This window comes from Chiloscyllium punctatum, chromosome 8 (assembly GCF_047496795.1).
Source record: "Chiloscyllium punctatum isolate Juve2018m chromosome 8, sChiPun1.3, whole genome shotgun sequence".
In the NCBI taxonomy this organism is placed as follows: domain Eukaryota; kingdom Metazoa; phylum Chordata; class Chondrichthyes; order Orectolobiformes; family Hemiscylliidae; genus Chiloscyllium; species Chiloscyllium punctatum.
Window position 1 is genome coordinate 132,320,904 of NC_092746.1, and position 27,700 is coordinate 132,348,603.

The window sequence follows — 27,700 nt, forward strand, 5'->3', positions numbered from 1 at the left end:
TGCATGAACTCAGTGAGATCAGCATTAATAGGATCAGCATTACAGGTGATTCTCCGATAATCCATGTTTATTAAACATGATTTGGCTGTAACTTGATTAGTGAATTGCAGAACGTTTTCTTTTTAAAATAAACTCCTGTCCCTGGCTAAACAATTCCATCCTGGGCACTACTGAACAGCAAAACCCAACCCCAGGATCCACTGTGTGCAAAATGCACCGTCAGTGTGCTTAGCTAAAGCTGGAATGCAATCAGCTCCACAAGCCTGGAAACTGGGAATTGTAATTAACGGTTCGAAGGAACTTCATTTCAAACCAGGGAAGGGGAGAACCGTGGGATGGACTGGAATTCCACATTGGCTCTCATTCTTTCTGAACAAGACCTTGGTTAAAGGTCCAGTGCTGTAATCAGAGATTTGGAGTGTTAAATTTACTGTATCATTTCATTAAAATATATCATTGAGATTTAGATTAGATTAGATTACTTACAGTGTGGAAACAGGCCCTTCGGCCCAACAAGTCCACACCGCTCCGCCGAAGCGTAACCCACCCATACCCCTACATCTACATCTAACCCTTACCTAACACTACGGGCAATTTAGCATGGCCAATTCACCTGACCTGCACATCTTTGGAGTGTGGGAGGAAACTGGAGCACCTGGAGGAAACCCACGCAGACACGGGGAGAACGTGCAAACTCCACACAGTTAGTCGCCTGAGGCAGGAATTAAACCCGGATCTCTAGCGCTGTGAGGCAGCAGTGCTAACCACTGAGCCACCTGTTTTACTTAGCAAAACACACAAGGTAGCACAGTCTATTATTTTTTGATTTTTACTGATATTTTGGTTGGTTTGACCGTAACCCTGTTTTTCCCCATAGGCCCTGTTACTTATGGTGTACTATTTTCTATAATAGTGTTGCACTTGAACACAACTACAGCATTATAGGAGAACTATTTGTATTAGAGGCAAGAGAGTCCATTCATCAGTCTAATAACGGAGATGAGGAAGCTGTTCCTGAACCTGTTGGTGCGTGTGTTCAGGTTTCTGTACCTTCTGCCTGATGGAAGAGGGTGTAGGAGATCATTCCCGGGGTGGGATGGGTCTTTGACGATGTTGGTAGCCTTTCCGCGGCAGTGAGCCGTGTAAATGGAGTCCATGGATGGAAGGTTGGCCTCTGTGATGGTCTGGGCTGTGCACACCACCTTCTCTAGTTTCTTACAGTTACCGTTCCAGGCTGTTATCCACCTGGACAGTCTGCTCTCAGTGGTGTACCTGGAGAAGTTGGTGAGGGTCCTTATGGATACGCTGAATTTACTGAGCTGCTCAAGGAGGAAGAGTTGTTGTTGTACCTTCTTGACCGTCACATCTACGTGGGAAGACCAGGACGGGCTGTCAGTTATCATCACTCTGAGGAAGTTGACCCTGTCCACCCTCTCAACCTCCACTCCGTTGATGTAGATGGGGGTATGTCCTCCTCCTCCCTTCCTGAAGTCAATGATCAGTTGTTTAGTTTTGCTGACATTGAGAGAGGGGTTGTTCTCATTGCACCATGTCACCAAATCCCCCATCCCCCCTGTATTCTGCCTCATCACTGTTAGATATCTGTCCCAACGCTGTGGTGTTGTCAGTGAATGTGTAGATGGCGTTTGTTTGGAATTTGGCTACACAGTGTACAGTCACAGGCTGAGAGCACATCCTTGGGGGGCTGCAGTGTTGAGGGTTATTGTGGGGGAGGTCCTGTTGTCTATTCTCACTGATTGCGGTCTGTGGGTCAGGAAGCTGAGGATCCAGTTGCAGAGGGTGTAGCCGAGACCAGAGTTTTGAGATCAGTCTGGAGGAGATAATGGTTTTGAAGGTGGAGCTGTATTCAATGAGCAGGAGCCAGATATAGGTGTCCTTGTTGTCCAGATGTTCCAGGGATGAGTGCAGGGAGAGGGAAACAGCAGCTACTGTGGACCTGTTACATCAATTGGCAAATTGTAGAGGATTGAGGCAGGGAGGGAGACTGGAGTTGATGTGGGCCATGACCAGCCTCTCGAAGCACTTATTGATTACTGAGGTCAGAGTTGCTGGGCGGTAGTCACGAAGGCACACGGTGTGTGCTTTCTTAGGGACTGGGATGATGGTGGTCTTCTTGAAGCAGGGAGAGGTTGAGGATGTTGGTGAATACCTTAGTCAGTTGGTCCAGATAGGATCTGAATGCTTGGCTGGGGACGTCATCCAGGCCCAAGGCTTTCCTTGGATTATCTCCCAGGAAGACTGACCTAACATCTGGTGTCTGAGGGAACAGGTCTGTCTGGGACTGTCGGGGAAGGTGACCCCACACTGCTGGCATTCTGCTCAAACCCAGCATAGAAAGCATTGATGGTTTCAGGAGAGAGACTTGCTACAAAACATTCAAATTTATTAAAAAACAAACTTCCCAGTGGGTATTACCACATGGTATCATTTACCACAGGCTTCAGTCAGCAATATCAAGACTCCAGTGTTTGGCTGAGTCAATTTTTCCATTGGCCTGTCAGTGTACAGATAGTAAGTCTGTTTGACAGAGTCTACATTTCACAGGTTTTGCTGGACAATGCTACCAAAGGTTATTCCCAAGCTGTCCGTAAGATATAGCAGATTGAGGCCATTCAGCCAGAGTCTGCTCTGTCAATCAATCATGGCTGATATTTCTCAACCCCATTCTCTCACCTTCTGTGACCCTTGAACTCCTGACTAATTAAGAACCGATCGCTCTCTCTCTCTCAATGACTTGGCCTCCACAGCCTTCTGCAGTAATGAGTTCCACAGATTCCCCACCCTTCGGCTGAAGAAATTCCTTCCCATATCTGTTCTAAAGTGTCTTTCCTTCACGTTGTGGCTGTGCCCTTGACTCCTAGTCTCTCCTACCAGGAAAATATCTTCTCCACATTCATGCTGTCCAGGCCTCAGTATTCTAAGTTTCAATCAGATTCCTCCATAACTTTCTAAACTCCATCCAGTACAGACCAAGAGTCCTCAACTGCTCCTCATAGGACCAGCCCTTCATCCCAGGATCATTTTTGCAATCACCCTCTGGACCCCTTCAACACTAGCACATCCTTCCTGAGATACAGGACCCAAAACTGTTCCCCATATTCCGTACACAGTCTGACCAGTTCGCCACAATCTCATTCTTAATAATCAACTCTAACATCTTATCAATGGCTGAGGTCAGGCTAACCGGCCCATAATTTCCTGTCTTCTTAAACTGTGATGTTCCATTAGCCATTTTCCAGTCCTCCCTGATTCCAAAAAGATTGTGCAGATATTGTGATAATCTCTTCAGGCACCACTTTCAGAACCCTGGGGTGTCATCCATCTGGTCCAGGTGCTCTATCCACCTTTAGGCCTTCCCCAGCTCCTCCTTCTTAATGGCAGCCACTAGACTCACCTCTGCCCCTGACTCTCAAAGTTCTGTTTTCTCTACCAAGAGGAATGATGCAAAGTATTTATTCAATTCCTCCAGAATTTCTTTGTTCCCCATTATTACTTCTCCAGCCTCATTTCCCAGCAGCCAGCAACCACTTTTGCCTGTTACCTTTTAGATATCTTCCTCATCCTCCCCTTCACATGAGTCTTATTCCTTGGGATGAATTGCTGCTGTGCCTCCCAAACTACCCACAGAAACTCCTGCCATGACTGCTCCACCATCTCCCTTGCTTGGCCCACCTTTCCGATCCACTCTGGCCAGTTCCTCCCTTGTGGCTCTGTACCTTCACTCAAATGTAATATACTGTTACATCTGATTCCAGCTCCCCCCTACCCCCCCAAACTGCAGGGTGAATTATGGTCACACTGCCTCCTAGGGGTTCCTTCACCTGTGCAGTTTGGAGACTGCTACATCAGAGGTTTGATGGTTTCCTTGACAGGCAGCAGTTAACTTTCTTACTAGAGATGTTCAGACACAAATTCTTTAGCTGACACATGTACAGGTTTTGGTCAAAACCACCCGCAATATTTAAAGATGTAAATCTACTCGCCTGGACAGGGGCAGCTCCAACATCACAAGCAGCTTGACACTATCCAGGACAAAGCAGCCACTTGACTGGCACCACGTCCAATCCTTCCAACACTGACACTCAGTAGCAGCAGTGTGTACCATCTATAAGATGCACTGCAGAAACTTACTTAGACAGCACCTTCCAAACCCACAACCAGTCCGTCTTGAAAGAAAAAGGGCAGCAGATATATACCACTGCTTCCAAGCAACTCACCATTGTGTGCTGGAAATATAGCACCATTGCTTCATCCTGGTGGGTGAAAATCCTGGAATTCCCTCCCTAATGGCAATGTGGGTCAACCTATAGCACATGGTCTGCAGTGGTTCATGAAAGCAGTTCACACTACTTTCTCAAGGGCAACCAGTGATACCCACCTCCCACAAGAGAAAATTAAAGGGAAAAAATCAACTATTATTTGTTTCAGAGATTATATTTTAGTGGACAGGTCAGTAACTATTGTCCTTTGTGTAAACATTCCAGAAGAAGGTTCTGAAGAAGGGCTTATGCCCAAAACATCGATTCTCCTGCTCCTTGGATGCTGCCTGACCTGTTGCACTTTTCCAGCAGCACATTTTTAAACTCTGATTGCCAGCATCTGCAGTCCTCACTTTCTCCTAAACATTCCAGAACTCAGGTAACAACAAGCAATGACACCATTTCACCACCACTCAGTATTACACACAAGTCTATCACCAACTGACAACATTGCACCAGCAGCTTGTGGATAGGAGTTTCCAGACAATCAGCACCAGTGTCCAGGAAATAAGGTTCTAACAGGCTGAAATCATTATTCAGAGGCTTTACACCAGAGAAAAAAAGTCATACAGCAACAAACTTCTTCATACAATTACTTTAATAGAAATGGAACTTAACTTTGCTACAACACAGTTAACACATCGAAAAAAATAAAAAGAATTGCAGAGTTTAACCATTCTGAAGAGTGAACTGAGCAGTCAGGTTCATTCCATGTCTAGAATTGGTCAATGAGAAACAAACTCAGGTCTTGTTCTTACAGACCTGAACATTAACAAGTGTCAACACAGTGACGAGTCAGATTCTGCCCAAACCCAGCAACAATTCCCAGGTTCCATTTTCAGCGGAACACTAACTCTGGAAATTGTGCCTCCCTGGACCCCTCCCCACACCCCCAAATCCATGCCCAACCCCCCCCCCCCTCACTGATAGGAATCAATCGTTGAACAAATCCATCTAACCAGTGACACTCTCAAAAACAGGACTAAACAAAGAAATCATGGCCTCAGCCAGACAGTTCATGGATGTGAACTCTCAGACTGTTCTATACTAGTACAAAGAATGCACTTTTACCCATTAAGAGTTGCTATTAAATGGAGGAAATGCACACTAGAACAGTTTAACAAAAACAGCATTGTTGGACTTCATGAGTGGAAACCCACTAGATTCTTCTGCATTTGCCAAAGGTACCCAGGTCAGGACACATGTTGAGACAGAAGGCGTTAGGGTCAAGTTCCTGAATATTGGACTCCACAACATGATGAGAGTTCCTTTAACAGAGTACAAGTAGAGTTCATGCAGATAGGTCACTGTTATCAAATCGATCCTGGTCATATATCTCAGCAATAACTTTGCGTCCTCCAAACCAGCGCCCATTCAAAGCTTGGATGGCTTTGTGCATCTCTGAAGCCAAGGAAAACTCAACAAAGATTTTGACAATCACCTCGGCATCTTCCTCCTCGCCCTGTTTTTCCTGGTAAATGATTACACGATTCACAGCCCCAAATTTACCACATTCTTCCGTCACTTCACCTTCCAGATCATCATCAATGTCCTCAGGACCGACCATGTTCCGTAGGACCATTACTGTGGACTGAAAAGAAGGGAAAAGGTCCAGTTATTGTTCACATAAGCACCACTCTGAACACTGTTCCCTGCCATACTACCACTGCATACTCTCACACCTTGCTAAGGTAAAGCCTCTCTCAGCCTGTTGCACCAATTAGCTTAGCTGTACACCAACTCAGTCCTTCAGTCTTTAATCCATTTCTTGTAATACTACTATATTATTGGATAATTCTAGTCTTGACTGGGCACTTATCTTGGAGCAGCAGCAGCCAGAAAGATGGGAGAAAAGCTGCAGAAACACCGCAAGAATCTTTAGTGCGGCTCCCTTTTTTTTAAAATATATAGAATATCTTCAGTATGAAAACAGGCCCTTCGGCTCAACAAATCCACACGGACTTTCTGAAGAGTACCCCACCCAAACCCATTCCCCTACTATATTACTCTAAACTTACCCCTGACTAATGCACCTAACCTGTACATCCCTGAACACGACGGGCAAGTTTCTGGATTGGAGAGTACTGGGCACCTGACAATTACAGGGGAACCGTGACTATCTGAACGAGATGGGCGGGCACTATTTCGTTCGGATAATCGATTATTCGGTTAATTGATTAAATGCCTTTCATAGAACAGTACAGCACAGAACAGGCCCTTCAGCCCACGATGTTGTGCTGACCATTGATCCTCATGCATGCACCCTCAAATTTCTGTGACCATATGCATGTCCAGGAGTCTCTCAAATGTCCCCAATGACCTTGCTTCCACAACTGCTGCTGGCAACGCACTCCATGCTCTCACAACTCTGTGTAAAGAACACGCCTCTGACATCCCCTCTATACTTTCCTCCAACCAGCTTAAAACTATGACCCCTCGTGTTAGCCATTTCTGCCCTGGGAAATAGTCTCTGGCTATCGACTCTATCTACGCCTCTCATTATCTTGTACACCTCAATTAGGTCCCCTTTCCTCCTCCTTTTCTCCAATGAAAAAAGTCCAAGCTTAGTCAGCCTCTCTTCATAAGATAAACCATCCTGGTAAACCTCCTCTGAACCCTCTCCAAAGCATCCACATCTTTCCTATAATAGGTCGACCAGAACTGGACGCAGTATTCCAAGTGCGGTCTAACCAAAGTTTTATAGAGCTGCAACAAGATCTCACGGCTCTTAAACTCAATCCCCATTAGTGAAAGCCAAAACACCAAATGCTTTCTTAACAACCCTGTCCACTTGGGTGGCCATTTTAAGGGATCTATCTACACACCAAGATCCCTCTGTTCCTCCACACTGCCAAGAATCCTATCCTTAATCCTGGACTCACCTTTCAAATTCGACCTTCCAAAATGCATCACCTCGCATTTATCCAGGTTGAACTCCCTCTGGGGCTCGGAGTTTTAAAAGTCTGCTCCCTGTTCAAGAGACTGCAGCAGCGCACAGCGTGCGAGATCCCGCCCCACCCCCCCTTCCCCCTACTGCCCGGGGCAGCCAGACTGTACACCAACAAGAGTGCTGCTGCAACTGTCTTTGTGGGGTAAGTCTCCAAATAGCACAGTGCGCACACACAACTTTTTGAGAGGTCCCACCTCTGCCCTGTACAGGACAATGTTAGAGAGATTATCTGGGGATGGGAGTTGGCGGTGGTGGGTGTGGGTTAGGATACACCCATGTAGAACTCCAGGGAGTGTGGGAGGTCAGTCATTTGGGGACGTACCTGTTTAATCACTGTAAACAAACGACATGATCAGTGTTGGAAATAAGTCTTTGATGTAATGTTTCTATCCGGACCTCGAGATCTCCTTCGGATAATCCGATTTTTGGATAATTGGTATTGGGATAATCGAGATTCCTCTATACTGGTTAAACCCTTTCTTATCCCATGAGAGCATAAGGTTAAAAGATAAAATTGGAGTACCTCCCTGGACATTAAAGTAATATTAAAAGAATTAAACTGCACTGGCTTTGGGTGGAGGCGACATTCATGCAGGAATGTGAATGACTGGTCATTCATCTGGGCAGCCATTTACCAACACTCTCCTGTTATTATCAAATTAAACTCTCATTTAGTCCCTTCCATTCAGAAATGCTTTCATAGCCATCCCCCTGAAGATCAGACATATACCACCTACATTGTCTTGGGGAAATCACCGAACCAGGAAATCATTTGCATAATGATCCCCCAGGATTAGGGCATTTACATTTGCATCATCTGAGGATGACCTCATCCTACCACCTGGGGTAATGTGGTTATGTGGGGGGGGGGGGTTGGGAGTGGCCAGAGTATCTGTGAGCATTACCAACTCTCCTGGATAAAGGGGACGTGTTTTATTTGTTCAGGGACTCTGACTCGACCTGTGATGAAGGTCTGGGGGGGCACCTAGCTTGTACAACCTTTAATAAACTTCAACTGTTTGCAGAAGTTGGCAAGAGACAATATTGATGAAACAGATACACCTCATGCTACAGCAAAGGAAGAAAGTCACAGCGAGTTCAGCTATATCGAGTGTCGAGAGAGTAAGGCAAGGCTGGATGGGTTTTTAATGCTAGGAGTCATAGGTAAGACGGATAAATTCAAGGTATAGATTAACATGTGGAAACATGGGGTGGCACAGTGGTTAGCACTGCTGCCTTACAGCGCCAAAGACCTGGGTTCAATTCCCACCTCAGGCGACTGGGTGGAGTTTGCACATTCTCCCCGTGTCTGCGTGGGTTTCCTCCGGGTGCTCCGGTTTCCTCCCACAGTCCAAAAATGTGCAGGTCAGGTGAATTGGCCATGCTAAATTGCCCGTAGTGTTAGGTGAAGGGGTAAATGTAGGGGAGTGGGTCTGGGTGGGTTGCTCTTCAGAGGGTCAGCGTGGACTTGTTGGGCCAAAGGGCCTGTTTCCAGACTAAGTAATCTAATTTAATCATGATTTGGAGATGCCGGTGTTGGACTGGGGTGTACAAAGTTAAAAATCACACAACACCAGGTTATAGTCCAACAGGTTTAATTGGAAGCACACTAGCTTTCGGAGCACCGCCCCTTCATCAGGTGATTGTGGAGGGCTCGATCGTAACACAGAATTTATAGCAAAAATTTACAGTGTGATGTAACTGAAATTATACATTGAAAAACTGATTGTCTGTTAAGCCTTTCATCTGTTAGAATACAGTGATAGTTTCACTTCTTTCATGTGTAAATCACAAAACCTTTTTTTATATAAGGTTGCATTTAGCTGCTAACAATGGTGATAGCTAGACAATATGTTGAAGGTGTTAGCCCCCTATGTTCTCTATGACCCGATGTTTAGATTGATTCTAATCTAAAAAGTGAGATAACAGAGTTTTACATAAATTCATGCAGTTTTTGAGCTCCGAGTTCTACATGAATGTATGCAGTTTTTGAGCAAAGTGCAATGCAACTCTACAAGTACAAATTCACCCCACAAAATGTGTGTGTGCATGTAGGTCTTTGTCTGTGTGTGTGTGTGTGTGTGTGTGTCTGTCTGGGGTGGGGGTTGTGAATGTGAGAAAGTGTGTGGTGTGTGTGTAGTGAGTGTAGAGTGTCTTAAGTCTGTGAGGGGGTGCATGTGAGAGTGTGGGAGTGTGTGTCTATAAGGACGCTGCAAGATGTGTCAGATTGTGGACATAGATACCATTATTACGTGTGGGAACACCTCCCACCTTGTACATGGCAGGTACTCATGTGACTTAGCCGACGTTGTCTATCTTATATATTCCAGGCGAGGATGCCTGGAGGCTTGGTACTTTGGGGAAACTGAGCAAAGGCTACGGCAACGGATGAATGGGCACCGCACAACAATCAACAGACAGGAGGGTTCCCTCCCAGTTGGGGAACACTTCAGTGGCTGTGGACATTCAGCCTCGGACCTTCGGGTGACCATCCTCCAAGGTGGACTTCGGGACAGGCAGCAGAGGAAAGTGACCGAGCAAAGTTCGCTACCCATAGAGAGGGCCTCAACCGGGACCTTGGGTTCATGTCACATTACAGGTGATCACCATTGCACTACACACACACACACACACACACACATACAAACACACACGCGCACACAGACACCCACACATACCCTTAGAGACACACACTCCTACACGCACCCCCTCACAGACTTAAGACACTCTGCACTCACTACACACACACGCACACACTTTCTCACACTCACAACCCCCACCCCAGACAGACAGACAGACAAAGACCCACATGCACACACATATTTTGTGGGGTGAATTTGTACTTGCAGGTTTAAATTGTACTTTGCTCAAAAACTACATACATTCATGTAGAACTCTGAGCTCAAAAACTGCATGAATTTATGTAAAACTCTGTTATCTCACTCTTTAGATTAGAATCAATCTAAACATCAGGTCATAGACAGAGAACACAGGGGGCTAACACCTTCAACATATTGTCTAGCTATCACCATTGTTAGCAGCTAACCCGAGAATGCAACTTTATATAAAAAAGGGTTTTGTGATTTACACATGAAAGAAGTGAAACTATCACTGTATTCTAACAGATGAAAGGCTTAACAGACAATCAATTTTTTAATGTATAATTTCAGTTACATCACATTGTAAATTTTTGCTATAAATTCTGTGTTAGGATTGAGCCCTCCACTATCACTTGATGAAGGAGCGTCGCTCCGAAAGCTAGTGTGCTTCCAATTAAACCTGTTGGACTATAACCTGGTGTTGTGTGATTTTTAATTTAATCATGATATTGTTGCTATCATAGAAACATGGTTGAACACAGAGCTGGACTGGCAACTTAACATTTCGGGCTACAGGATTTTTAGGTGTGACAGAGGAGAGTGTAAAAAGGGTGTTGGTGTAACACTATTAATTAAGGAGCCAATTACTCCACTAAAGGAGAGATGATATCTGGGAAAGGTCCTCAAGTGAGGCTTTGTGGGTAGAACGTAGGATTATTAAGGGACAGTTACTTTATTGAGAATGTAATATAGGTCCCCAAACAGTCAGTGGGTATTGGTGGAGCAAATAAATAGACAGGTCATACAGGTGTTTAAGAGTAATAATCCAGTATTTATACGGGGGGGGGGATTTCAACTTTCCCAACGTAAATTGGGATGAACATAGTGTTAAGGTTGAGAGGGAGCACGTTTCTTGAAATGTATCCAGGGTAGTTTTTTGTACCAATACGTAGAGGGTCTGACAAGGAACAGTGCTGCATCTGGTTCTGGGGGAAGAGGCCGGACAGGTGTTGCTGCAACAATGCAGGAACATTTTAGTGATAGTGACCACAACACAGTAGTTCAAATTTGTTGTGGACAAGGAAAATGATAACCTGCAAAAGATGGCTTTGCATTTTATTAAAATAAAGCAGGATCTGGCCCTCTCAACTGAGAACAGCTCCTTGTGGTTAAATCTACACTGGAACAATAGGGAGCATTCAAAAAGGAGCAAGGGAGGAGCACAGGTCCAACATGTACCCTTTACAGGGAAAGGTGGGGGCAGTAACTTCAGAGAACCCTAGATATCAAGGACAATTCAAGACTGGATGAAGAGGATGAGAAGGTTCAATTTAGCTGTGGTCCTAAAGGAATACAGGAAGTGCAAAGGGGAATTTGCACTTAAAACAGCAAAAAAAGGGCAGGAAAAAGGACTGATGATCATAGCACAATACAGCACAGGATCAGGCCCTTCAAGCCCGACCCAACACATTTGCCCTTCCATACTCAGGCGGTCTTGATTTACAGAATCCGTATCCTTCTATTCCCTTCCTATTCATGTATTTGTCCAGGAAGCTGGCAAAGTGTTCCAGGCACTCACCATCTTGTGTGAGAAAAACCTGCCTTGCAAATCTGTTTTGAACTTCCTGCCTCAATCTGTGTCACCTAGTAATTGACCCCTCCGCCCCAACCTTCAAAATTGCACTGTATCCATGCCATTCACAATCTTATAACTTCTATCAGGTCACCCCTCAACCTTCTGCGTTCCAATTAAAACAAACCCAGATTAGGTTGGATGAGGGTAAAGTGGTTGATGTGGTGTATATAGATTTCAGTAAGGCATTTCATAAGGTTCCTTACGGTAGGCTATTGCACAAAATATGGAGACATGGGATTGAGGGTGATTTAGCGGTTTGGATCAGAAATTGGCTAGAGAAGACAGAGGGTGGTGGTTGATGGGAAATGTTCATTCTGGAGCTCAGTTACTGGTGGAGTACAGCAAGGATCTGTTTTAGGACCACTATTGTTTGTGATTTTTATAAATGACCTGGATGACAGCGTAGAAGGGCGGGTTAGTAAATTTGTGGATGACACAAAGGTTGGTGGAGTTGTGGACAGTGCTGAAGGATGTTGTGGGTTACAGAGAGACATAGATAAGCTGCAGAACTGGGCTGAGAGGTGGCAAATGGAGTTTAACGCGGACAAGTGTGAGGTGATTCACTTTGGAAGGAGTAACAGGAATAAAGAGTACTGGGCTAATGGTAAGATTCTTGGAGTGTAGATGAGCAGAGGGATCGGTGTCCAGGTATGTAGATCCTTGAAAGTTGCCACCCAGGTTGATAGGGCTGTTAACAAGGCAAATGACATGTTAGCTTTTATTGGTAAAGGGTTTGAGTTTCGGAACAGTGAGATCACGCTGCAGCTGTACAAAACTCTGGTGCGGCCACACGTGGCGTATTGTGTACAGTTCTGTGTATGTGTACACTGCATTATAGGAAGGATGTGGAAGCTTTGGAAAGGGTCAGAGGAGATTTACTTGGATGTTGCCTGGTATGGAGGGATGGTCTTATGAGGAAACTGGAGGCTGTTTTCGTTACAGAGAAGATGATTGAGAGGAGACTTAATTGAGACATAATCAGAGGGTTAGATAGGTTGGACAGTGAGAGCCTTTCTCCTCAGGTGGTGAAGGCTAGCATCAGTGGACATAGCTTTAAATTGAGAGGTGATAGATATTGGACAGATGTCAGAGGGAGTTTTTTTTTTAACTCAGAGTAGTAAGGGTATGGAATACACTGCCAACTTTAAGGGCATTTAAATGGTCATTGGATAGGCATATGGATGAGAATGGAACAGTGTAGGTTAGATGGGCTTCAGGTTGATTCCACAGGTTGGTGCAACATCAATGCCCGGAGAGCCTGTACTGCGCTGTAATGTCCTATGTTCTCACAAATCTTTCTTTATGTCTAGAATCCCTGATACAAGGCTTCATTCTGGTAAACTTTCCTGTACCCTCTCCAAAGTATCCACATCCTTCTGGTAATGTGGTGACCAGAACTATATGAAATAACCCAAATATGGTCTAACTGAAGTTCTATAAAGCTGCAGCATAACTTGTCTATCCTTATATTCAATGCCCCTTCCAATGAAGGCAAGCGTGCCATAGGCCTTTGTTACTCCCTTACCTGCCTGCGCTGTCACCTTCAGTGATCTGTGGACCTGCACATCCAGATCCTTCTGCATATCAAGACTCCTGAGAATTCTGACATTCACTATGTATTTGACCCTTCAAAATGCATCACCTTGCATTTGTCCAGATTAAACTCTATCTGCCATTTTTTCTGCCCATGCCTCCAACTGATCTACATCCTGCTGTTTCCCCTTGACAATCCTCCTCACGATCGACAACTCCACTAACCTTTGCACTGTCCACAAACTTACTAATTAGACCGGCTACATTTTTCTCCAAATCACGAACCTCAGAGGTCCAGCACTGATCCCTGTAGAATACTAGTCACAACTCTCCATTCCAAAAAGCATCCTTCCACTGCTACCCTGTCTCCTGTGACTAAGCCAGTTCTGTATCCACCTTGCCAGCTCACACGGATACCCTGTGACTTAATCTTTTGTAATCGTCTGCCTCGAGGAATCTTAGCAAATTCTTTACTGAAGTCCATGTAGACAACACCAACCGCTTTTTCTTCACCAATCATCACCACCACCTCAAAAAACTCAATCTAGTTAGTGAGGCACAATCGCCCGTGCACAAAACCACTCTGTCTATCATTAAAGACTATTGGTTACTAAGTGTGTATTGATCTTGTCTCAGAATTTTTTCCAATAATCTCTCTACCACCGATGTGAGGCTCACAGGCCTGTATATTTCAGGATTATCCCTGTTACCCTTCTTCAACAATATGTCAACACTGGTAATTTTCCAGTCCTCTTCCAAACAGGATTAAGGAGAATCCTAAGATATTATAAATACAATAAAGAGAAGTTAACCAGGGAAAGAGTTGGGCCCATTAATGACCAAAGGGGCAACCTGTGTGTGAATATCCTAAGTGAGTACTTTGCATCAGTATGATCATATTGAATGGTGGTGCAGGCTTGAAGGGCAGAATGGCCTACTCCTGCACCTATTGTCTACTGGTATCCACCCACCAGGAGGATATAGAGTATAGTGCGATTAGTGTGGAGCATTTTGAGATCAATAAAAAAAAAGTGGCGTTGGATCTTTTGAACGGCATTAAAGTGGATAGGTCCCCAGGGCCCGATGGTATCTTCCCCAGGTTACTGAAAGGCATGAGAGGAGATTGCTGGGGCCTTGACTTTGATCGTTATATCCTTGCTAGCCACAAGAGAGATCCCAGAGGACTGAGGATTAGCTAATGCTGTTCCTCAGCTTGAGATGGGGAAAAAAAATAATCGGGAATCTATATATAGACTGTTAAGTCTCACATGGGTGGTTGAGAAGCTACTGGAGAGAGTTCTTAGGGATACAATTTATCCACATTTGAAAAAGCATGATCTAATGTGGAACAGTTCACTTTGTGCAGTGCAGATCATTTCATGTCTTACCGACTTGACTGAATTTTTGAAGAGGTGATACAGTTGATCGATGAGGATAGAGCAATGGATATTGTTTACATGGATTTTAATAAGGCTTTTGACAAGGTCCCTCATGGTAGGCTCATCCAGAAGATTAAGATGCATACGATCCACGGTGACTTGGATTCAGAATTGGCTTGCCCACAGAAGGCAGAAGTTAGTGGTGGAAGGGTGCTTGTCAGGCTGGAGGTTTGTGACCAGTTGTGTTCCATAGGGATCTGTACTGAGTCCTCTGCTGCTCATGATGTACATAAATGATGTGGATGAAAATGCAGATGGGGGAGTCAGGAAGTTTGCAGATGATACAAAACTTGGTGGAGATGTGGATAGTGTAGAAGGTTGTTAAAGGATACAATGGGATATAGATCAGTTGTAGATATGGGTGAGAAATGGCAGATTAAGTTTAATCTATGGAAGTGTGAGGTGCTGCATTTTGGGCGATAAAATATTGTGTTCAATTCTGGTCTCCACATTACAGGAAGGATGTGGAGGCTTTGGAGAGGATACAGAAGAGGTTTACCAGGGTGCCACCTGGATTAAAGGGTATGAGATATAAGGAGAGGCTAGAAAAACTAGGGTTGTTTTGTCTGGAGTAGTGGAAGCTGAGGGGAGATTTGAAAGAAGTCAATCATATTATAAAATGCATAGGTAGGGTTGACAGTCAGAATCCCCCCCCCCCCCCCCACCCAGAGTTGAAGTGCCTAATATTAGGCAGCATGCATTTAAAGGGAGAGGGGAGAGTTCAAAGGAGATACGAGGAACAAGATTTTTTTTGCAGAGAGTGGTAGGAGTCTGGAAATCACTGCCAGTGGCGGAAGCAGATACGATAGGGGATTTAAGAGACAAGTACATTAATATACAAGGAATGAAGGAATATGAACCAAAGACAGGTAGAAGGGACTAGTTAAATTAGGCATCATGTTTGGCAAAATATCATGGGTTGAAGGGCTTATTGCTGTGCAGTACAGTTCCATGTTTGATACCTTTTCCACAAATCCACCCCCCACACCCCAAAGCTACTCAAGGCGTCAGGTTGAATTATTAGCTCTTACCTCCTGCTTGCGTAGCAGCTTCTGCATCACCATGTGCCTTGCATTACTCCCTGAAATGCTCATGTGTTCTTGCTCACTCAGCATTTCCAACCTTTCAGTATCTAGTAACTTCTCCTCATCCTCCTTCTTCACTTCTGTAGCAGTGCCAGCTGTAGGTGGTGTAGCCAGGACAGGGTTAACTACCCCCACCTGTGGGATAGTAACTGGAAGCGACACTGTTGGGCGGGTTGGGGTCACACCTGGAAAAAAATAAGGATCCTCATGTTTACAGCGGCTGGCCACCACGCAGAAATGCTGCAAATGTTACAGCCTTGATCAAAAAGAATGCAGTAAATTCATGCCTGTAAGATTAATCTCCGGGATGGGAGAACTTCCAGAAATGATATGGAATAAAATAAAGTCACTTGGACAAAAATGAATTAATAAAGCAAAGCTGGCTTTGTTTAAAAGTAAATCATGTTCAATTAACTTGATTGTTTTTTGATGGGGTAACAGAGTTGATCAGGGTAAAGAAAAATAAAAAGATATACTTGTATGAGCAAAAACAGGAGAAAATTCAAAACATATAAAGAGAATACAGTTTGTAGATGCTGCACTCAATCTAGAATTCAGAAAAAACAGAAGCACAGTATTTGATTGATCCCCGTTATTCAGGGCCCCTCAATGGCATCTTCCCTTGGATTTACTGCACAACTTGTCGATTAATGTTCCCAGTCCATTTAAGAGCAGTAACTTTATTCTCCGTGCAATAGAATGGGACACCCGCAATCTAAGAGTGTATCTCGGAGAGACAGTTACCCCTCATATTCCTTTAGAAAAGAGCTTCTCATTGGAGCAGATATCACACCCATCACCCACTCCACAATACAGCCCTGATGCTCACTGCATCAGTCCCCTCTTTACCTACTCTCCCCTGCACAACCCCCACAGCGACCCCGATACTCTCATCCTCCTCTAGTGACCCCCTTTCCACTCACCCATTTCTTCCCCCAGCCCCAACTCAAACACCAGAACTCCCAGCAACCAGGCCACAAGGTAGTCTTATAGACATATAGATTCATACAGTGCAGAAAAGGCCCTTTGGCCCATCCTGACATAACTATCACTAACGGCTCGCTAACCTCAATGTCTTGCAATTGTCCCATATTCTTTAATGTTACGATATTTCAACTGCTCATCCAAATATTCTTAAAGTCTGTAAAGTTTCTGGTTGCCACTAACCTCCCAGGCAATGCATTCCAGATTCCTACCTGCTGAGTGAAAACATTTTTCCTCAAACCCCCTCCGAATCTCCTTCCCGTTACTCTAAAACCGTGCCCTCTTGAGACTGACTTTTCAACAGCTACTCTCTGATCACCCTGTCCATACCCCTCAATCTTGTCTCCCCTCAGTCTTCCCTACTCGATAAACAAAACAATCCAAGCCTACCTAGTCTCTCCTTCTAACTCAATTTCAGGATTCACTAACAACCTGGTGAATCTCCTCTGTCCCTCCTCTAGTGCGAGCATATCCTTCCTGTAGTGAGGTGACCAGAACTGCACACAGTACTCCAGTTTGTGCCTAACCAACAGTTTATACAATACTATCTTCTCCTTCTTGCTCTTGTACTCTATGTCACACCTCATAAAAGCAGATGTCATCTAAGCCTCCTCACAATCTTACTCATGTGTTCTGCTGACTTTAGGGATCTGAGAATACTTACCCCAAGATCCCTCTGCTCCAGATGTAGGTTTGCTCGCTGAGCTGGAAGGTTCAGCTGAAAATGAACCATCCAGCTCAGCAAGCATATCTATCTCCAGAACCTCAACCTGAGCTACAAATCTTCTCAAAACTCACTCATTCTTCTGTTCCTCTGAGCTACCCAGTGTCCTGCCATTCATTAAATACTCCTTCAACTTGTTTTTTCTTCCAAATACCATCTGCCATTGCTCAGCATGTGACCAATCCATCTACAGCCTCCCACAACAACAACCATTTTCTACGCTATTAGCCACATTACCAATCTGTCATCTGCAAATTTGTTAACATTTCCCCACACTTTCATCAGTATTATTTATTTATCTATATAACAAACAATAAGGATCCCAACATCTCAGAACTGTACTGAGGAAGGGTCACTCCACTCTAAACATCAAGTCTGATTCTTCTCCACCAATGCTGCCAGACCTGCTGCGCTTATCCACAAATTTCTGGTTTTGTCTCTGATTTACAGCATCCAAAGTTCTTCCACTTTTTGATTAAGATCCCAATATTGATCCTTGTGGTACCACCACTGGGCACCGGCTTCCAGTCACTCAAACAGCCTTCTCCCACTAACCTTTCTGCCCTATTTCTGATTCATGTCACCAAGTTTCCCACAATTCCATGTGCTTTAATCTTCTTAATCAGTTTCCCATTTGGGACCTTGTCAAAATTTTTGCTGAAATCCATATAAACTACATCAACTGAACTTCCCTCATCCATACACTTGATCACATTTTGAAAACATTCCAACCCCATCTGTTAGGTATGACTTCCCTCTGACAAAGCCATGATGGCTATCCCTAATTATCTATGCCTTTTTAAGTGAGTATTAATTCACTCCTTGACTCTCAGTCTGTAATTTCCTGGTTCATCACTACATCCTTCTTAAAAAGTGGAACCACATTAACCATTTGATACATCCTCCATGGCCAGAGAGGAATTAAAATTTTATCAGGTCCTCTGCAATTTCTGGCCTCGCCTCCCACAGCAGCCTGGAATGCAATTCATCTGGGCCAGGGAACTTGTCCATTTTTTTAAGCCCGAGTGTGCCTCCAGTACTTTCCCGTTTCCCAAGTCAAACTGTGCAAGTTCCTCATAGTTCCTTTTCCTGAATTCCATACTTTTCCAGAGTGAAGACTGAAGAGAAGTATTCATTTAACACCCTTCAAATATCCTGCACTTTCACATATAGGTTGCCCCCTTGATCCCTAATGGACTGTATTCTTTCCCTGGTTAACCTCTTGCCTTTAATGTATTTATAAGATACCTTTGGATTCGCCCTAATCTTGTTCACAAGTCGTTTCTCATGCCCCCATTTTGTTCTAATTGCTTAAGTTCCCTCTTGCACTTCTCACATTCCTCTACAGCCACGGCTGAATTACTCCTTTTGGATTTGCTAATAGCCTTTCTCTTCGTCCTCATCCATTCTTGAATTTTCCTAGAGAATCATGTTACTCTGAACTTACTGCTCCTACCTTTCACCCTTAAAGGGTACACATGTTGGACCTATACTCTCCCCAGCTCCTTTTTGAATGGCCCCCACTGTTTTATTAGAGACTGTGCGAACCTCAAATGAGTTACTGACCTGTTATAACTCCTGGGGCTTGTGCTGCCATGACAGCCTGTGGCAACGCTCCGAGTGGCTGTGCAAGGGTCAGTGCTGGAGTGACCAGACCTGGTGCAGAGAGACCACTTACACCAAGTACAGCTGCTCCTGCAACTGCTTCCTGCAGCAAGAAAAATAGGCAAGGTTAGGCGAGTGCAAAGACATTCTCAAATAGTTTACAAGTCACACTTACCATAAGTTCAATTTTGTAGTATTCAAATAGTACAGAAGTAACAAGCTTACCTCCCCCTACCCTAAAAGGATACAATCAGGGTGAGGAAAAAAACATATAAAAAATGTATATGCAATATTACAACTGCATCCAATAGGTGGTCTTCTCTCCCACAACAGGAGAGCAAGAGGAAGACCAGTCTGCTCAACAACCCTTCAGCCTCAGGGCACCTTTCATTCCACAAATGTTTTGTGCTTCAACCGTTTAGATGATGCAGAATGAGTTCAAAGATAAGCTGCAATGTAAACTGGAGAAACCACTCTGGGCAGCCAGTTTTTGGGGGCACAGGGGAGAATGTATGTCCCTTCATGGCAACGGTTGACAGTTATTACACACATGGATACTGCAAGACAGTCCCCGTCACAGGGTGCTTCAAGAACATGAACTGCAATCAATGTTTTTATTCTTGAACTGGTCAGTACTGAAACTAGTTCATTATAATGGTCCCTTTTTGATGACAAGGTAATCACATTGGCTTGTGCCAAATACTCTTTCAGCCCAACCAGATGATGTCAGTGTTTATACTCCACTCTCACCTTTGACCATCTATCAGAGTAATCCTCTATTGTCCTTCTCCCTCATCTGCTTGTCTAGTTTTTCCTTAAATGTACTGCTCCTATCTGCTTCAATCATTCCTACAGTAATGCATTCCACACACTCACCACTCTGCATAAGGGAGAGGTGTTTTGTTCTGAATTGCCAACTGGATTCCTCAGTGCTGATCTTTGTCTGATGGTCTCTAGTTATGATCTATTCCACCCCACAAAAGGAAACATTCTCTCTGCATCCATGTGACCAAAATCTTTCATTTACAGACCAGATATCCCTGAGCCTTTTTTGGAGACAAGAAACATGCTATTAATTTTTGCTTGCTACCCCTGGTATCGTCCTTAGGAATTTTCTCTGCATCCTCTGTAATGTTTCTGTATCCTTTTCCAGCATGGTGACTAGAATGACAAGGACTACTAATTAATTGCACTATAGATTAGATTAGATTAGATTACTTACAGTGCGGAAACAGGCCCTTCGGCCCAACAAGTCCACACCACCCCGCCGAAGCGTAACCCAGCCATACCCCTACATCTACCCCTTACCTAACACTACGGGCAATTTAGCATGGCCAACTCACCTGACCTGCACATCTTTGGACTGTGGGAGGAAACCGGAGCACCCTGAGGAAACCCACGCAGACACAGGGAGAACGTGCAAGCTCCACACAGTCAGTCGCCTGAGGTGGGAATTGAACCCGTCTAGAAATAAAACAGTGCTTGCTATGCTTTATGACTCTGCAGTGATTGGTGTATTTCCATCCGTTCCTCTATATCTCCTGGATTTGCATCTTCCAAATAATTAATGACATCCCAATTTGTCCTACCAAAATGAACACCACCACCAGGTTATCTTGAGAAAATTCTCTATGCTCAGAGATGGCAACATACAGGTATAGGATCTGAAACACTCACTTACTTGCGTGGAACTTAATTTACCAACTTTTCTCTATTCTGCAGATGTAGTAGCATTCACCTGTACTGCAACCTTCTTCAGTATTGTCCTTCCCCTAATTTGAAGTCATCCACAAATTTGGAATTGTGTTTTGGCTCAAAAGCTAAAATCATTAGTATAAATTGCATACAGCAGTGGTCCTGGCAACTATCCTTATGGAATATCACTTTGTACCCTCTGCCTCTCTGAATAACTATCCCTTGCTTCCAGAGACTGGCTCCCATCTTGAAGCCAGTGATGCATACTTGGTCTGTTATAAAGCACCTTATCAAAAGGCCCTTTGAAAATCCAATTAAACTGCATCTGCTGTATTTTCATTGTTTACTATATTATCTTTTTAAATACACTTATTACATTTATCAAATAAGATTTTCCCTTTTGAAATCTATGCTAAATGGTCATGATAATTTGTTTCCAAATGATTTTTCTTTATTCTTCCATGGAAGGATTCTAAATGTGTTAGAAACGGTACAAAGAAGATTCACTGATAAATTAGTTGATAGATATGAAGGAGGAGAGGATGGGCTTGTATTTGTTTCAGTTTAGAAGAACAAGAGGTAATCTTATTCAGAATTACAAGATTCTAGGTGACTTGAGAGGGTAGATACTGAGAAGATAGTTCCGTTGTGAGACATCAGAATTAGGAGGAAAACATTAAAATAAGGTGATCCCTATTTAAGACAAAGAGGAGGAGGATTTAATTCTCAGAGGATCATTAACCTTTAGAATTCTCTTCTCAGAGTGCAATAGGGACAGGGTCACTGAACGTTTTTAAGCCAGGGCAAATAGCTTCTGGACTAAGAAGGGAGTAAATTGTCAACAGGTTTCGCTGAAGACAACATGACCTCCCAACTCCTGTATTCAATATTCTCACCAATAAAGGAAAGCATACCAAACACCTCCTTCACTATCCTAGTAGTCACAGGTAGATGAAACATTGAAGAATGTGTTTGGTATGACTTCCTTTATTGGTCAGCGTATTGAGTACAGGAGTTGGGAGGTCATGTTGCGCTGTACAGGACATTGCTTAGGTCACTTTTGGAATAGTATACGTGATTCTGGTCTCCTTTCTAGATTTATAAGGATGTTGCCAGGGTTCGAGGATTTGAGCTATAGGGGAAGATTGAATAGGTTGGGGCTGTTTTCCCTCAAGTATCGGAGGTTGAGGGGTGACCTTATCAAGGTTTATAAAATGAGGGGCAGGGATAGGATAAATGGATAAAGTCTCTTCCCTGGCGTGGGTGAGTCCAGACTAGAGGGCATAAGTTTAGGGTGAGGGGGAAAGACATAAAAGAGACCCAAGGGGCAACGTTTTCAATGCAGATGGCGATACGTGAATGGAATGAGCTGCCAGAGGAAGTGGCGGAGGCTGGTACAATTGCAACATTTCAAAGGGATCTGGCTGGGTACATGAATAGGAAGGGTTTGGAGGGACATGGGCTGGGTGCTGGCAGGTCGGACTAGATTGGGTTGGGATATCTGGTCAACATGGGCGAGTTGGACTGAGGGGTCTGTTTCCATGCTGTACATCACTATAATTCTTATGACTCTATGTGGACTTGAGGTCTACCGATCCAGGTAAGTGTGGAGTTTTCCATCACATTTTTAACTTGCATCTTAAAGACATTAGACAGGTTAAGAGGCGAGATACACATTACAAGATTCCTAGTCTCTGACCTGCTTTTGTACGGCTAGTCCAATTCAGGTTCTTATCAAAGATAACTCCAGAATGCTGATTTTTCTTTTTATTAATTACTGGTATGAGGGCATAGGTGGCTAGGTCAGCATTTATTGCTGTTCCCAATTCCTTAGAGGGCATTTAATAGTCAACCACATTGTGGGTCCGGAGTCAAAGGTAAGGATAGCAACTTTCGTCCCTAATGGAAATTAATGAATCAGATGGGGTTTTCTGACAATCAATGGGTTCATGGTCATCATTAGACTCTCAATTCCAGACATTTTTATTTAATTCAAATTCTACCATGTGCTGTGGTGGGAATTGAACCTGGGTCACTGGAGAAACATTCTAGGCCACCAGCACCCGAACCAGCAAACAGGGCATCACATCTGGAAGAGGCAGCTCCAGTAGTGAAATGCTCCCTCAGTGAGTCTCAGCCTTGGCTGATACTTGCAAATCATTTTGCACTTTCAGAGTTGTATACAAAGCCTGTGGCCTGACTACACATTCGAGGAGTCATTCTAAGAATTCTCAGCGTGTCATTCAATCATTAGCTAGAGGAGGAATGGCAAAATAGTTTTGTTTAATTTCTTGTGTATGCCCTTTAGCAGGGACTGGAGGTTTTAGCATTGGCACAGGTTCCAGTAGTCTTAGCATGAACAGATATGGCAGCATAAAGTTTGCCAACAGAAGGTCGTCAGGTTCTGATTGGTATGACTGAAAGTGCCCATACCCACCTGAGCTGTGATCTTGGCTGTTGCTGCAGCTGCTGCCACTGCTGCTGCAGGGGGCAATCCACCAGGGGCTGCAGGTGTCATCAAAGGCATCGGGGGAGTCACCGCTTTCCCAACACGGAGGAACTGGCCACCAAGGTCAAACAGGTTCATGGAAGACACTGCATCTTGTGAAGATTGAGCCTTCTCATATTCTGCACAAAGCAAATAGGTTTAGTGTTTATATGAACAGGAAGGCCACAGATGAAGCACCTTAAACTGGGTCAGATGATCAGTGTCAGATCCCACCATTCCCACACACACTAGGTTACAGAAGATCACACAGCCACATCCTGCATACGGTCACATGATCATAGAGAAGGCTAGCCCTGATCATTTATTGAAACTCCACGATGCCCAGTGGACTCTTTGTCCATAGTCCAAGCATCTCGCTGAGCTCCCCTACATCACACCACCTGCTCTCAAGGAGAAACCACAAACGGGTTCGGTAGTGGGCTATATGGAACAAAGTAGTGCAAGGAATAAATGAAATAAAGAAAGGAGGAAGGTGAATGAAATTTAAACTGTTTGGTAGCTTATTGGTTATGCTACACATTAGTAATTCACAAGCCTACTCTAATGATCTGAACTATAATCCCAACAAGGCAGCTGGGGAATTTAAATTTAACTTATTGGAATGTCCGGCATAAAAGAGAGCTTAAATAATGGTAGCAATAAAACTACCAAACTGTTATAAAATCTCTCTGGTTCACTAATGTCCTTTAGGGAATGAAATCTGTTGTCCTTATCCTGTCTAGTGACTGCAGGCCCACAACAATGAAGCTTATTCTTAAGCCTTCTCCGAGACTGCTGAATAAGTCACTCAGATATATTTAAACACTGATTCACCACCAACCTCAATGGCATACCTATCAGTCTTGTCAGATACACTCATGTACCAGGAGCAAGGTAGGAAGGGGACTGTCAATGAGCATGAAGAGCACAGAGGAGGATGACAGAGGTAGTAGACAGCTTTGGTGCTAATAGAAAGTAGAATATGTTTGGAGGGGTGTAATTTGTAAATGTTGAGAGATTTCAGCAAACCCAATCAAGGAACACAAAATTGGCATACAGCAAGTAATTGTGAAGACAAATGTCATGTTAAATGTCACTTCAAGGGGACAGGAGCATAAGAAAAAAGAAACCTTTTAGTATTTTGGTGTGGCCACGTCTGGAATAGTGTGCAGTTTTGGTCTCCATATTTAGGAAAAATAGTGTAGACTTCTTGGAGACAGTGTAGCACAAATTTTCTCAATTAGTTTCTGGGATGAGAGAGTTGCCCTCTGATAAGATACTGAGTAAATTAGAATCATAGACTACCCATATGAAAGAGGCCATTTGGCCCATTGAGTCTGCACCAACCTTCCAAACCCAGCCTCCTACCTCTCTCTGTAACCTTACATTTACCATGGACAATCCACCTAACCTAATCTTTGGATTGTGGGAGGAAATTGGTGCACCTGGAGCAAACCCACACAGACATGGGGAGAACAAACTCTACACAGACAATCACCCAAGGTTGGAATCTAATTCAGCTCACAGAGGTAGCATGCTATCTACTGAGCCATCGTGCGGAGGAAAAACTGGGCCGTTATTCTCTGGTGAAATGAGAGGTAATATCATAAAGCACAAGATTCTCAAGGGGCTTGACAGTGTAGACATGGGGTACTCTCTCCTAGCCAGGAAATCTAGAACAGATGGGCACAGTCTAAGGATAAGGGATTCATCAAAGGCTGAGATCGGGAGATGTGCTAACAGTGATAGAGGTCTACAGCACAGAAAAGGGCTCTTCGGCCGATCAGGTCTGCACTGATCAAATGTTACCACCTAACTTTCTAGGAGTCAGCTCATATCATGAGACATAACAGTGCAGTACAGGCCCTTCGGCCCTCGATGTTGTGCCGACCTGCCATACCAACCTGAAGCCCATCTAACCTACACTATTCCATGTACATCCATATGCTTGTCCAATGACGACTAAAGTACATTCACGTGCTTTGGCATCACAAATGTACATCTTGGTAAGTCTCAAATATTATGAGTGTTTTTGCTTCTACCACACTTACAGGCAATAAATTCCAGATTCCCACCATCCTCTGGGTGAAAACAAACCTTTCCTCACATGTTTTTCTAAACCTTTGATCCCCTTCCATCAATGCTCCAATTATTGATCTCTCCAGCAAGGGGGGGACATTTCTTCCTGTCTTTCCTGTCCATGCTCTCTCAAACTTATACATCTCAGTCATGTCCCCTTTTAAACTCCTCTGCTCCAAGGGAAAACAACCCCACAGTCCAATCTCTCCCCATAACAAACTCTCCAGCCCAGGCAACATAGCGGTAAATCTCCTGAGCACCCTCTTCTGTGCACGCACATCCCTCCCATGATGTGGATTCCAGAACTGCACACCGTACTCTCACTGTGGCCTAATCAATGTTTTAGTTCCAGCATCACCTCCCTGCTCTTAAATTCTATGCCTCAGATAATAAAGGCAACTATTTTTATTTTGCCATTGCTTACCTATTATTTACTTATCTATGCTATTTAACTCCGTGATCTGCCTGTATTGCTTTCAAGACAAAGCTTTTCACTGTGCCTCGGTACACGAGACAATAAATTTAATTCAATTCAATTCAATTCAACTATCCCAATCGCCTCCTTCCCTTTATCCACCTGCCCTGATACCTTAAGGGACCGATGCACATACTTGAAGGTCCTCCGATCCTCAGTGCTTCCCAGGGTCCTACTGTTGATCATTTATTCCCTTGTCTTCTTTGTCCTGCACAAGTGCATCACCTCATTTATCGGGAATGAATTCCATTTGCCACTGATCAGCCTCTCTATCTCCTCCCGTAATCTGTATCCTTTTGCTATTTACCACCCAATTTTTGTATCAGGTCTAAGGGTTCTTCACTCTTAGGGTTTTGAAGATTTGGAATTCTCTACCCTTGAGGGCTGCAGGTGCTGCACTATTGGAACATATTTGAAGCTGGGACAAGCAGGTTGTTGATTCTCAGCAAATCAATGAATACTGGCAGTGAACAGGAACGTCAAATGAGGAAGCTCAGCCATTTGAATGGCTGGGGAGACTCATTAGCGTGAATGGTCTATTCCTGCTTCTACTTTGAGAGGTGTAGTGGGCGGAGTAGTGGAGAGTGGGGTCAATGAAGGAGTCAGATAAAGAAGGGAATGAAAGAGGGAGTTGTGAATATTCAATCGCTTGTTGGTTATCCAATTTCATAGACATCAAATCTGAATTCCATTCAAACCAACATGGACAGACATTCATGCTTATAACTTAGCAGCAGTAATGAGTGGCTCAGACACATTCACATTCAATTGAAAACTTAAAAGAATTTGAACTGAAATACAGACTTCCAATTAAATTTCTCCTTTCCCATTCCTGGATAAATGACTGGCTGTACCTGCAAGCCTCTAACTCCAGTGAACATGTACAAAAGTCAGACAATGCTCAAGTGCACTCTATTACAAATAAATCACAAGAGTCACTCTTACCTCTCTCTTTCTCACCTTTGTTCAACTTTCCATTATCTTGTTTACTACCCTCATGGTGAGATCTGTTGCTCTCTGGCACACTTCCTTGTCTTTGTCGGAGGTCTCCATGCACTGTTGCTCCTCATTGCAATATGTCGCGTTTCCACCAAAATTCTTCAAGAAATGGATCATGCGGTCTTTTCAGGTCCACGTGGAAAACGTTCCCCTCTCCTGTTGTTACTCAGTAGTTGAGAGTCGCCAGTAAGATAGCTGGTGATGCTCACAGTACTGGTCAAACAGGAAAGCAGTCATACTAATCCAAAAGGGCCCTCGGTGAGCTGGAAGTGCTATCATCACTTTGTCATTAAAGGTTTGTATGGGCCTTTGGGCGATCTGTGAAGATATCCTCAGTGACCAGGATAGAGTCAGAAGCAGTGGCAACAACAATCTGCCCAAGATCTGGAAGTATCAGCAGGAAGTGCTGTATAAATTGAAAGTCAAAACAACTGACTGGAAGATGCAGCTGCCATGTTTATCCATCTAGTAGGAAATACAACAGCTGGTTTCTCGAGGAAAGTGCCAAGTGTTACCAGCTGTCCCTCAAGATTAGAATCAGGGCTCATCTTGGGGCATGGGAATTTTCAGCATCATATCACAATCAGGACTTTTAGTAACTCTCATTGTAATTTATTGATGGAATCGGAGTCAAAGTAAAAATTACAACAAAACCTTTCTTATATCACGGTAGAGGCTGCACTATCTTGGAAGTGTGGAACAGGATCTGGAATATTGTTACAGTCAACAAATCCCCCTTTCAGTTATTGGACAGTGGTTAGCCATCCTGAATCCACACATCACTAAGCAATATTTTTATGGTGCTTCAACCACTTCTTTTGCCATTTCTAAACCAACTGAGATACCATTTTCCATTCTGACTGCAGATCGCTGCTGTTCTGTACTCACCATCTTGAACAATCAGCAAAC

At 43.9% G+C, this 27,700-nt stretch overlaps 1 protein-coding gene across 2 annotated transcripts in view; it reads right to left on the reverse strand.

The window, feature by feature from the left end:
- Positions 1 to 4,860: 4,860 nt before the first annotated feature.
- LOC140480936 (poly(U)-binding-splicing factor PUF60-like) overlaps positions 4,861 to 27,700 on the reverse strand; it is an 85,027-nt gene continuing 62,187 nt past the window's right edge. For both annotated transcript variants that reach the window (XM_072576547.1, XM_072576546.1), the window contains 4 exons: positions 23,188 to 23,378; positions 19,017 to 19,158; positions 15,689 to 15,927; positions 4,861 to 5,871 (listed from right to left, as the gene is read on the reverse strand). In XM_072576547.1, the coding sequence (XP_072432648.1) occupies positions 5,572 to 5,871; positions 15,689 to 15,927; positions 19,017 to 19,158; positions 23,188 to 23,378 (872 nt within the window). In that variant the 3' untranslated portion in view covers positions 4,861 to 5,571. The remainder of the gene's footprint in view (positions 5,872 to 15,688; positions 15,928 to 19,016; positions 19,159 to 23,187; positions 23,379 to 27,700) is intronic.